Genomic DNA, 12,230 nt, shown 5'->3' on the forward strand with positions numbered 1-12,230 from the left:
AACGAAATACGGCAGTCCTCCAGTCTGTGAAGGTGTTGTTTAGGGAACCGACAAACAGTGTCATTGCTACCAACTTCCATGAGGTTTTGATATAACTTCATATGATTACCAAATGTAACTTGTGTGTTTCACGATCGGTGTGTGTGTGAGGATATATGTTGCATGTGTGTACGTACGTTTATGTTCAAGTTTCGTTTGTTTCCAAATAAAACGTCTAGGGCAAAGCTTGTCACTGCTTGTCCCCAAGTGTAAAGCTCACGTTGTTTCGTTCTGAATACTAAACTCGTTTTGTATTTATTATGCTCCTCATTTCATTCCTGCCTACATTTCATGTCCCCATATAATTAGAAGTTCTCTATAAATTAATATTGACTAGTTCTTATGGTATAAACTCATTTTGTGTTTGTGTCATGAAATGTTCCACTAAAACATATACATCGGCCTTCTGGTCTAAGAAAGACAAGTCGACATTTCTCAATTATTCCTTTTGTCAGTTTTAATCTTTTGCGACGATCTCCTTTGTCCTTGATCGCATTTTACAACATTTTTTTGTTAATGATGATATGATCTCCTTTTGGCAAACTGCAAACAATGATTTCCTGTTTATTTAATCTAAATTTTCCGAAGATTATAATAATTTTAGCCATCTAGGGTTGAAAATTGGAGATTACTGTAATTTCTTTACTTGTTGTCTTTGGAGTTCGTTTGCTACATAGCTGTCAATACGATATTAATTTACTTGATTTGTGACTCTAGCAACAAGGTCGTTGTAGTATAGTGGTAAGTATTCCCGCCTGTCACGCGGGTGACCCGGGTTCGATCCCCGGCAACGGCGTAAATTTTTTGTATTTTAACAATTAAATTGTATCATTTCAAAAAGTTATAATGGCTTCGCCCGAGTTCGAACCGTGTGTTAGACTGACGTGATAACCAACTACACCACGAAACCTCTTGCAAGCAGTCCTTACCCATTTTGCTTTATATCCACTTGTCAATCATTTTTGCGGCGTAGTTCCCTAGCTGATACGGAATACCTTTTGTTGTGTAAATCGAATTAGGGTGAATCATATTACTACTCTGTTTGATTTACAAACCCGGACTAAGACCATAATTATCGCTGATACTCTTATTTGGATCTCTTAGTTTTTTTTTATTATTAAATTGAGAAGAATGGCCACGTGAAGGAAGAGAAGAGGGAGAGAGAAGGTAGAGACATCTCTTTTACTCTCAAAATAAGAGACGTTCCCGAAAAGTTTTCAAACCAATTGATTAAAAAATTATAAAATAATATTTAAAAACCCTGTTGTATACCGCGATAATCCTGCCCTTAAGGGACATGAAGTTAAATGATAAATTTTATAAAAAAAAAACTGTTAAGGAGCTGAAAACACATTTTTGGTATATAAAGCACATTTAGCTTCATTGTAATTTCTAAAAGAGGAACCAAAAAGACCAACAGAAGAAGCTGAAAAAGAGTTGAAGTTTTAAAGAGCTTTTATAAAGTTTTGACCGAAAGGAGAGACAAAGGGTAGTTAGTTGCTAAACATGCATGAGGATCGTCTGATTATTTCTTCAAACCAAACAAAAAAGAACCCCAAAAGCGAAGTAAGAGACGATAATGAAAAAGACATAAGCAAAACGAGCATGATAAGAAAGACAACTAGCCAGCGCAATCCACCACAGCACCACTTTCCTCATTCCTCTGCAGCACTTGCTGCACTCAGATCCACACTTAGGTCCAGTTGCTGCAACGTAAGTACAAAAAAAAAAAAACACACACAATATTAATGTCAAAGATGTCAAGGAAACCCGAGAATTTTTTTTCAATTGTATCAACAACATATATCCGTCGCGAAAATTTACCTTTCCGGTGATTAGAGTATACATGTTCAACACATCAGCAACAGTTGTCTCGAAGTGTGTCGTCGCATCATAGCTCTGTAAGAACCAAGTACAAGGTGAGATGCTTAGAAACCAAACAACTATAACAATAGGTAAAAACAGAAACTAACCGTTGATATAAAGCAGTTATCCAAAGCAGGCTCATTGACAGGCTCATATCTATCATACATGTCAAAGAATATCTCATCCACGGCACCCAAAAGATCAATTCCAGGCTTTAGTTCGGTTTGAGGGTTATCAGTCTCTGCATCGGTAGACACAAATGCGATGAACTTTCCCTTGGGAGCAACGTTGTGGGAGTACGAACAACAGAAGACATACCTGCCAGTGTGTAGAGTTTCACAACATCAGACCCAACAAAACTATAACGAAAATGATTATCATGGCGAAATAAACATCACTGCATTTTCACCCATGCACTAGGTATTCCATTTCCTTTCAGTCACTGGCTTTTCGAACTTTAAAAAAAAAAAAAAAAAAAAAAAAAAAAAAAAAAAAGAGGAACTCACATGTCTGATTTGCGGGCCAACTGCTTCTGAGGTATGATAACCTGCACTGAGTGAGAGTCATTGGTGTTTGGAATAGGGTGGCTCATAATCGCGATGGCCCGAGCAACCCTGCCAATCTTCCTAACCTGTTTGAATGTGATTAATCATCATATCATGAAACATTCTACATTCATGTACAAATAAGCAGAAAAAGGAATGGATTTTCAAAATATCCTGAACAAGACCGCAATCTGGTCGTCACACGAAGAGACCAACTAAATGTGTAAATGAATATAAAGACTATGGAAAGTCTACCAGCATAATGAACAGCCCAGAGGCAACAGCGACTAAAGTCACATGTATCATGAAACATGTGAAAATATGTATGGATAAATATGGACACGATTAAATAATAATTGAAGGTTTGAACATGCTATGCACTGCAATATTACCTTGTTGGGCAGATAGGAAGGGTCACACACAACCTTTTTGCATTTGGCTGTCTCTCCCTCAGATGTTACACCAGTAACCTTACCTTCCTCGTCAAACTCTACCTGGCATAAGATTAACATTGCTATATATGAGTACAGCGTTCCTCAATAAAATGTCACACCCCTTCTCCATATTGCAGACTTGCACATAATGATGAGGAAGAAAAAATACCTTGCACTCAGGTTTGTTCAACATGTATGTGCCACCATATACAGCACTAAGTCGTGCAAATGCCTGGACAATGAAAAGAGATAGAGAGAAGTCACAGAAGAATCAAAAAGCAATCATCTCAAACTTCAGAAATATTCAAGCAACCAAGGCAAAAATCGGAATGACAGAAAAACCTGGGGAAGTTCTCCCAACCCATAGAGAGGATAAATATATGGAGAGGTTCCTTGGAAACGTGCAAGAGATTCTGCATAGAGCTAGCCAACCATATAAAGCAAGAATGTCAACTTAGCTGCTTCACAACTACGGGTAGAAGTATTAAAACAAGGGAGACAAGTCTGAGAAAATTTCACCTTCATTCTCATTACAGTATCCAATGCGGGTTGATGGAGATGTTGGTCATTTGTGTGAAGTGCCACTGCGTGACCAATAAAGTCGATAGTGTTTTCATCAAGACCAAATTTCCTGCAAAGGTGACCTTCTAAATGGTTAGCCACGTATAAGCATAATTTAAGGCGAGTACACCATAAGCGCTAGAAGGCATTAGAACATCAGCTTACGCAATCAGTTCCTTTGTTGTCACTTTGGTCAAATCCATTCCGTTATGTGTTTTTGGATCCTTCTCGTCGTAGTCCTGAACATAGCTGAAAAACTTGCCAGCTCGACGTTTCTCAAATATACCCATGAGAGGAGATTTGAGGGCCTCCATAGGAGTCACTGGCACTTTTTGAACCTGTAGGAAAATTTTCAAAAAAGATGAAGAGTTATCAGCAAAATGATTTTGCAAATATCTGGCCTGCAACCTATACATTAATGAGAAGCTTGTACCTTTCCTTTGACGAAAACATAGCTTCCATCGACAGCTTTAAAGGACAAATACTTAGTAACATCTGTGTGAATAAGGACACGAACAAGCTTGCCATTACCCATCATAAACTGGTCCATCACATTGAGAGGCAAAAGTTAGTAAGTGGCATTGATATGATTAACATTAAGTAAAAGTGTAAAACGTGAACGGAGGCTAAATTACCTTAGGCATCATGTCAACATTGTAATCCCTGCTAGCACCTAAATGCTCAGGAGCCTTCTCTTCTCCCTTGAACTTCTTCCAAAGCTGGAGAAACATAAAAAAAAAACCATAAACATAAATAAAAGTAGCTGATAATAAACTACCACAAATCATTTACAGAAATTCAGATAGGAGAACCTGATTGAGATTAAGCGATGTTGATTCTCCACCATAGTAATCATTCCTGTCCATGTGAAGCACCTACTCGTGATATTCATAAAACAACACTATCAGCCAACCAAACCAATGCCTTGTTAAAACAAATAGCTTCTTATTCAAATAACGATTGCAACAATATCAGGTCGTGGGGAAATCAAGAGATCAATGAAACATGAAGACTTAATGTGAAAGCGCCAAAAGCAATCGCATAACAACAAAGCCCCCATTTCTGAACTCGTCACAAAGCAAACATTTCCAAACATCTTCTCGCTCAAACTCGGTAATCACTTTCATCACATCTAGTCCATATTAAGATCGAAAATGGAAGCTGAAATCATACAATCGGAGATCTAATCTGACCGAGATCCGTTCATCATATACTAAATAGAAGGAGAATTTCGAATCCAGATAAAACCGAAAGCCGATCCATGAATTCAAAAAAAGAGAAGGAATAATAAAAACGAATACGGATCAAGGAAAGAGGATCGAGACCTTGACACCATCGACGGAAAGGAGACCGCTGAGGATACACTCCTTCAGACCGGTGCCGAGAACAATAACCTCGTACTCTTCATCCATGGCTGATCCCGAATTGCTCGCAGAGAAAAGAGAGAAAGAGAGAGAGAGATCGATGAACACACAGAGAAATGAGTTGGGAGATCGTCGACGGAGATGAGTGACGAGGTCTATCACTAATCAATCTATTAGAAAATAAGACGGATGGCACAATCGTAAAATTAAAAAACATAAGGACTAGAAATAAAATGTTGAATACACTTTCCAACACAATTGGACTCGGGCACTTTTTTTGATAGAGAGATAGGTTAAAAATGCTAAATATATGTGAATAAACTTTTGTAAGCGATACGAAAAGATTTCATGTTCAGTCTTACGTCAAGTTTTAGTACAAGTATCGTCAATCAAATTATGATAATGATAATCATGATGTATGGCGATGCTTGTGAAAAAAGTATAGCGTAATGTTGAAAAGAAGAAAAAAAAGGGGGTTACGCATTTACCGGAAAAATTATGGATGCAAATGCAATATCCGTTATTTCAGTTTTAAAGTGTCAAAATCTTCGAATGGACGAACCAACTCGCTTTGGAACTAAGCGAGAATCTAAGGTTACTTATTTGATCGAAGTGAAGAATACCAATGATGAATGTATTAGTTTGACAAAAAACTGAATGTATAAAAAATGTTTTGGATTTGTCACAAGTGAATACAAAAGAGTTGAAGTCAAATGTGTTTTGCCTTCTTCGGTTATAATCTAACTTTCTTCTCCAGATACATGTGTGTTCTACGATCTTAGGAAAATCTCAGCTGAAACTTATAATTTGTTGGATACGATCTCTAACTACAACTTTTGATCACTTTGCCGTCTCCAATTACCATGAGCTTTGTGGTTTCCACCAATGATTTGTCACTTAAGCTTCGATCAACCTAAATCCAGGCGTAATATATTGCAATCTGCAAGATTAAACAATTAAGCTTACTAGGGATGAGTTCAAAAATGGCTTTAACCTTCTGAACTTTAACCCCCCACTGTCTCTCGAAGCTGTGGCTCCGTGGATTTAACTACCTCTCGTCCTCTCCAAGTCTTCGCCAAGCTGATGTTTCAATGCATCTTATACTCTTTGTGGAAGTAACGTAATGCCCGTGTGTTTACTGACTCGACGTCTTCGATTACCGCTCTTCGTGCCCGTGTTGACCGTTTGATAAGGGATCGGCTCCTCTCCTATCCAGCCAGGAGCCTTTCTTCTCAATCGTTGTTTGAGCTTTACTTTCAACAAATTGGTTCTATTAGATAATATGTAATCTCTTTTCTTCTATCCTGTATTTCTTCTAATAAGTGGCTCGCTACAACTCTGTATAAATCTTAAAATCTGGTATAAAATCTTAACATTTTCGACCAAAAAAACTTTGACTAGGCCATAATTGGTAACAAACCCAACAATATATATATATATATATATATATATATTACATCTAGTTATTGCTATTTGATTTTACAATTTCAATACGAATATTAGAAATTAGTTAGTTGTTATATATCATTTTTTGTTACATTTTTGATTTTTCTTAAACTTAAAATTTTAACTATAAACTGGAAATTCAACCCAATAATAAATCAATGAGAAATCAATATTCTAGTTTCTAAACATAATTAAGCATCATTGGTAGAAAACATAATAAAATTATGTATGCAATTTGTTTTAAAAGGTAGAGAATGTATGAGACAGAAACAACATTCAGAAAGAGCGGGGCATATGGTAGACAAAATCAATAAAATATATTGCAGTTACATCTTGATCATATTTCTATGTCTCTTAACTCTTTTTCCGTAAGCAACTCACTTACAAGTCCTTTTCGTATATTACAAATTTACAATAATATAATACAACAATAATAATAGAGGAATAAAGGTAGCATTATTTGTATAAGGGATCTTTATATAACTACAGTTGTAATTGATGTCAACAAAATATATAACTAGTTGTATATTTTTTAAAGGAAATCATTTTTCGAATGATGTTGATATGTTTTTTTTTTTTTTGTGTGAGAAAAGGCTTGACGGATGTTGATACTTATAGTTTTAAATAAAAGTATATACTGTATTCTTGCAAGCTTACACGCACTATAGACGATGACATGACTTTTAATAATTCACATGATTGTGGGTCTTCGATAGTTAAAATAAACCACGTTAGCATCTAATAATCTAGTATTACATCATCATTCATTGAACACTTCCAAATAGCTTTACCATCCAAAAATAAAACGCGTTTAGTAATCACTAATCAATAAATAAAAAGATTTAACATATTCACCATAAAATATGATTCGATTTATGATATATTTAAATTTTATACTTGATAAAATTATCAGGTTTGAATCTCAAATCTTTTATAAACAACATCATAAAATGTATTTTGACAAATAAAAAATAAAGAAAAAGAATAAGTAGTGGAGTAAAAATAAATGAGATATTGTATATATGAATCAGTATATAAGAAAAATAGAGGAATAAGTTTTGTTTCATTTTATAATAGAAGAAAATTGCTTTTAAAATTTAAAATTAAAAGTATTCTAAGCAGCAATGTGTTTTTAAATGCAATTTTCAATGTAAATATATGGTGAAACTTTTAACTAAATACAAACGAATGTTTCATTTCAACCTACATTGTTCTTTTAGTTAAACGTAAAGTTATGTTTTTGAGCTCAAATATTCTTATATGTTAAAGTCTTATAATTTTCGTATATAATTATTTTTACTAACCATTTTTCAAGCAATATAAAAAGTTTGCATTAAATTATATATACATTTTTTTTTAAGATCAATACTGTCGAGCTGGTTCTCGGTTACATCATGAAATCTCAAATATTTTCAATCTTTCAATTACTTCACCCATTATGTTTTTTTTTTTTTTCATCTACCCAATTATTTCAATCACATTTGACCAATCCGTGGAGTGGTCCGAAAACCATCTAACTATCGATTTGGGAAAAGATAATTCCTTTAGTTCGAGCTCTTTTTGCAAGACTATCCGTCCAGACATTTAAACTTCTCAACACCCATTATATTTTGTTGTTCCTTTTCTTTCTTAATATAATACTAACAAATAAAACATTAAACAGTTCTTTTTAAGAAAAAAACGAATAAAGCCTTTTCGCATCAAAACATAATTGAAAAAACAAATAATAGGGTTGTTATTTAGTTGAGTCATTTTTAAACTCTATATAGTTTTCTCTACAAATATTTAAAACGTAATATACTTATTAGACACAAGGTAGATTATTCTCATTTAACTCCACAGCAACAACAAATACTTGAAATCCTTTTTGTCTTCATATGATCTGTAGTCGTTGGATTGAATTTTCATAGATTCTAAAATTCCATTGGAAATTAACAGCGAACCGAAGAAGGGAAGAGAATCTATAGTTGGAATTAATAAATTAAGATTCGACGAATGTAAATAAATCAAGAGAATATTGTTGAAAATGCATACTTTTTCAATTAAATAAAATTCTGTCATCAAAAACCAGAACCCGATGCACAGGGTTTTTCTCAGCCTCTCTTTCTCTTTCTCTCTCCTTCTCTCAATGGAAATCTTGTCCAGGTTTAGCTATTCTCTCTCTCTCTCTCTCTCAATTCTCTTTTATGGTTCATCTGCATCTCATGAGTCATGATGTATAGGCCAATTAAGTTGTTCTTCGCGCTCCCCTGAAAACTCGATTCGGTTCATCTGATTGGGTGTTCGATCTGGTGTTACTGTTCTCTGCGTTTTTTTCTTCAGCGAATCGAATTGGATATCTTGCTGATGATGTTTTGTTTCCTTTCTAGGGTTTGTTGTTGATTTCTTATGCCATGGTCAAGACCTACTGACGCTTAAGGGAAGTCATTGAGGATTTTACGCTGATTAGTTCTAGCGTGGATTTTGATAGGGATCAGTGCTAGGTTTTGCTTTCGGCCTTGATTTTGTAGATTTCGATGCTTCTGATTGGAATAGTTGAGTCCCTTTTTCGCTCTTGTGATTCACGCCAATAGCATTTGAGGACTTGGTTCCCAAATCTCTGATTTTTTTGGTCTGCAAGTCACTGGGTTTTGGTATCTTGATCTGGCCTGCACTTTGGTGAAACCTGGAATAGCAATATAAATTCGAGACTTTTGTTCTCGTATAGTTCAGTGACGTTTGGTTTTAGAAGAAATGAGATTTCAATGAACAGAAGAAAGATTTTGTTTAGTGTTCTCTTGTACGCCTAGCTTTTGGAAGATAAGTTTTGTGTGGCTCTTTTACGTGTGTTGACTTGAGAAGGATGGAGAAAGAAGGCGTGTGTGATGATATCAAGTTAAGTGATCAGATTCAGATATACCCTGATGAGCCTTACTGTTCCGAGATAGGAACTGAAACCTTTGCTTCATCTCAGAAGATTGAAGGAGGCGAGGGGAGTAATGTGGTCTTTTCAACAGAGGCACCTCTCATAGGTAAAGATCCATACTGTGGCTGTAGTGCAAAGAAACTAAATTTCAAAGGTAGTGAGGATCTCATTGAGAAGGAAAATATTGGTCAGCAGAAAAAGCTTAATAGACAGGATAGAATCGAGTTGGGACGACTCTTCCAAGGCGCTGTTACCTCACTGGATTGGGAACTCGCAGAGAGATTGATTCAGTTAGCTGATCCGCAAACTTTGAATGATTTGTTGTGTGTTGGTCTAGATTCTGTTTGGTTCTTGAGTACAAAGCATGAGTTTCAGGGGATCACAGGATTGATTAAGAAGATTATATGTCATGGTGCTTATGACTTTACAAGAGCTACTCTTAGGACTTCATTTCTTGCTTCATGTGTCTCTGCTTGCCAGAGCCGGACTATGAGTCTTGCTGATACTGTAACCGTAATGGCACAAAGGTAATTTTGCGTTTCTTCTCTTTCCATAAGTCTAATTGATGCACTCGCCACTCTGAAATGCTTAGAACAGGTTGGCTGTTTTTATGATTCCGTGATTTTTTTTTTTTTTTGCAACTTAAAAACGGCCTTAGATCTATTAATATGAGCTGAAATGATCCTGTTGAATCTTTGTTGAACGCATTGATGCCGCTAAATTCCACAAATTTTCGCCTGGTACTACTTTGAATCATTTGTTTTCACATTCATGGAGCAATATCTCTTTGATGGATGCCTTTGCAGTAGTTAGCATGTGATGTGGAATTGTCTTTGTGCACTTGTGAATGAGTTTTTCCATTTAAAAGAGCTGTGAATTTGCTTCGCTTACTTGCTTCCTGTTAAATCGATGATATTTCCTAATCTTAATCTGCTTGCTGGTTTTCTACGGTTGGCCAAGATGGCTAGGTACTGTTCATGACTGACCTCAACTTAAAAATTTCCATTATCTGTCTGCCTAAGTATTTGCTATACAGTTACTATAACCTAATTCCGAGTTTTATGTCTCGTTTATTCGTAATATTTAGGTTGCAGGAGCGTCTCCAAGAGTGCAACGGAGATGAGATTCTGAAAGCAGAGGCTGGTGCAAAAGTTCAGAAATTCACTGAATGGGCTCTCAAATGTATAGGTTTCCACTCCCGATGCCAGGGGACAAGGGATAGAGTTAGCCACAATTCAGCTGCTGAGACTGAACTACAGCTTTCTGCTTTCAAGATGTTTTTAGATTTAGCGGGGAACCATCTCTCGGGAAGGGAATTCACCGAGGCCTTCGATGCAGCTTGTTTCCCGCTTACTCTGTTCTCTACCTCGTTTGATCCTGGTTGGGCGTCTGGAATATCAGCTACCGTCATACAGGGGCTGCTCGGTATGCTTGTTGAAGGTGGCGCAGATAACGTAAATCAATGTTTCCTCGAAGCTTCACGTTTCGGTAGTACAGAACTCGTCCGCGTCTTGTTGCATGTAAGCTTCCACTCATTTGATTGATTTTAAAATTGAAGATCTCTATGTGCTCTCAAATTTTGATAATTTTTGTGATTCAGATTGCTCAAAGGAACAGCTTAGATGTGGATGTGGACTTAGCTCTCGGTTTTGCTTCACATTATTGTAAAATCGGGACAATGAACTGTTTAGTGGAAGAAGGTAATGCCATTGCCTTCTTGGGTCCATTGATGAGAGCAGCAGAGAGAGGCTGTATGCAAGTTGTTCAATGGTTTGTGAAAAGAGGTTGCCGCGACATGGAGCTTTGTCTTGCTCTGACAGCTGCCACTTCAAGTAGTCAAGTCGAGGTCGCTGCTTATCTCCTCCCCTATGTTCCGCCACCTGTCCTAACCGCTCTCAGCATCGAAATCCTAAGAGCAGCTGGAGAAAGAAGCGGAGGGTCTCTTCAAGGAGTAGAGTTTCTCCTCAAATCAGACTTCCTAGGAGATTCCGTGGCCACATACTCAGTGGCAGACGGCATCGCGAGGTCATCAGAGGACGAGTCCGTTCCATGGAATCTAAAGTCGTTTCTCCAAGAGCATTGGTCGGAATCAGCTTTTGAGGAAGGAAGGAGAGAAAGTCATGAGAATTTCATGAACTTTATGAGGGTTTTGAAAAAAGGCGAGTCTGAGATATCTTTAAGAGACCTTCCTGCGCCGCTAAGAGTAGCGATTGCCTACATGCCGCTGTACAGAGAGTGTGTAAATACGGGCGGGAGGTTACTGTCTCAGAGGCTAAGAGGGCAGCTCGTGGAAGCTGTGAGACAGCTTCAAGGATGTGTTGTTGCAGTTGTGGAAGTGAGCGAGACTCGTAACCTTATGGCGGTTTTGGAGCATCACCTCACCGCCATTTTCGGTTAAAAAAGGTTTCTTTTAACCTGAACCAGGAAAGAAGCAAAGCAGCAGACAAAGTAAACATAAGCCTCTCAGCAAAAATAGATCCTGCTTCGAGCCCCACTCGTTTTCTACGATTTGTTGAAAAAATAAGGATGGAGAAAAGTAAAAAATTTACTATTTAACGGAAGATGGGGATTCGGGTTTGAGATATTAAAGAGGTCCTTTTTTTTATCTTGTTAATTTCTTCGTATCGTGTCTATTTCAGTCTCTTCTGTCCCTTTTCCCTTGTTATGTATAGCTTATAATTATATAATAATTTGATGTAATTTCCTAACTTACGTTTCTATGATGAGATCGTGTTAATTTATGTCAGGGCATTGCTTTCTAATCTTTTGGAAATTCCCAATTAGATTTTGTGTATGGAATTTGCTTCTACCTGAGAATTGAGAGAGAACAACAACGGAATGAAATTTGAAAGATAAACGATAGTTGGGCTTGGTTGAAAAGTATTTCAGCTAATTCAAAATTAAATCCTGGTCTGTAATAAAACCGGCAATAGGATAACAAGAAGAAACAAGGCCCCAAGCACATACATGATACATGGCTCGCTTCCATGTATTTTTTGTCAGTCAACAAACGAAAACAACAAGAGTGATGGAATGAAAATTGAGTTTGAAACTTGGATTAAAAAAAGGT

General features: G+C 36.6%; 2 protein-coding genes and 1 non-coding gene across 3 annotated transcripts; 2 read left to right on the top strand and 1 right to left on the bottom strand.

Annotated features, from left to right (window-relative positions):
* The first annotated feature begins 763 nt into the window (after window positions 1-763).
* TRNAD-GUC lies at window positions 764-835 on the top strand. The gene has a single exon. It is a non-coding gene; the product is annotated as a tRNA-Asp (tRNA).
* Window positions 836-1,476: 641 nt separating this feature from the next.
* On the bottom strand, window positions 1,477-4,974 carry LOC18020127 (guanosine nucleotide diphosphate dissociation inhibitor 2). Its single transcript, XM_006402576.2, has 13 exons — window positions 4,771-4,974; window positions 4,258-4,320; window positions 4,081-4,164; window positions 3,879-3,986; window positions 3,611-3,783; window positions 3,404-3,515; window positions 3,227-3,307; window positions 3,054-3,116; window positions 2,843-2,944; window positions 2,412-2,536; window positions 2,013-2,223; window positions 1,864-1,938; window positions 1,477-1,745 (listed from the first exon to the last, which is right to left on the bottom strand). The coding sequence occupies exons 1-13, from the start codon at window positions 4,855-4,857 to the stop codon at window positions 1,695-1,697; spliced, it is 1,335 nt and encodes a 444-aa protein (XP_006402639.1). The 5' UTR covers window positions 4,858-4,974; the 3' UTR covers window positions 1,477-1,694.
* A 3,315-nt stretch (window positions 4,975-8,289) lies between these two features.
* On the top strand, window positions 8,290-11,901 carry LOC18020128 (ankyrin repeat protein SKIP35). Its single transcript, XM_006402577.2, has 4 exons — window positions 8,290-8,400; window positions 8,625-9,687; window positions 10,248-10,680; window positions 10,761-11,901. The coding sequence occupies exons 2-4, from the start codon at window positions 9,098-9,100 to the stop codon at window positions 11,556-11,558; spliced, it is 1,821 nt and encodes a 606-aa protein (XP_006402640.1). The 5' UTR covers window positions 8,290-8,400; window positions 8,625-9,097; the 3' UTR covers window positions 11,559-11,901.
* The last annotated feature ends 329 nt before the right edge of the window (window positions 11,902-12,230 follow it).

This window comes from Eutrema salsugineum, unplaced genomic scaffold (genome assembly GCF_000478725.1).
Source record: "Eutrema salsugineum unplaced genomic scaffold, Eutsalg1_0 scaffold_19, whole genome shotgun sequence".
Classification (NCBI taxonomy): domain Eukaryota; kingdom Viridiplantae; phylum Streptophyta; class Magnoliopsida; order Brassicales; family Brassicaceae; genus Eutrema; species Eutrema salsugineum.

Excerpts from the sequence above, each read along its gene's own strand:
- LOC18020127 (XM_006402576.2), bottom strand. The coding sequence starts at position 4,857 with ATGGATGAAGAGTACGAGGTTATTGTTCTCGGCACCGGTCTGAAGGAG. Across the intron at positions 4,321-4,770 it reads TTTCCGTCGATGGTGTCAAG|GTGCTTCACATGGACAGGAA; the intron begins GTCTCGATCCTC and ends TATCACGAGTAG. Across the intron at positions 1,939-2,012 it reads ATAACTGCTTTATATCAACG|AGCTATGATGCGACGACACA; the intron begins GTTAGTTTCTGT and ends TGGTTCTTACAG.
- LOC18020128 (XM_006402577.2), top strand. The coding sequence starts at position 9,098 with ATGGAGAAAGAAGGCGTGTGTGATGATATCAAGTTAAGTGATCAGATT. Across the intron at positions 9,688-10,247 it reads GTAACCGTAATGGCACAAAG|GTTGCAGGAGCGTCTCCAAG; the intron begins GTAATTTTGCGT and ends CGTAATATTTAG. Across the intron at positions 10,681-10,760 it reads TCGTCCGCGTCTTGTTGCAT|ATTGCTCAAAGGAACAGCTT; the intron begins GTAAGCTTCCAC and ends TTTGTGATTCAG.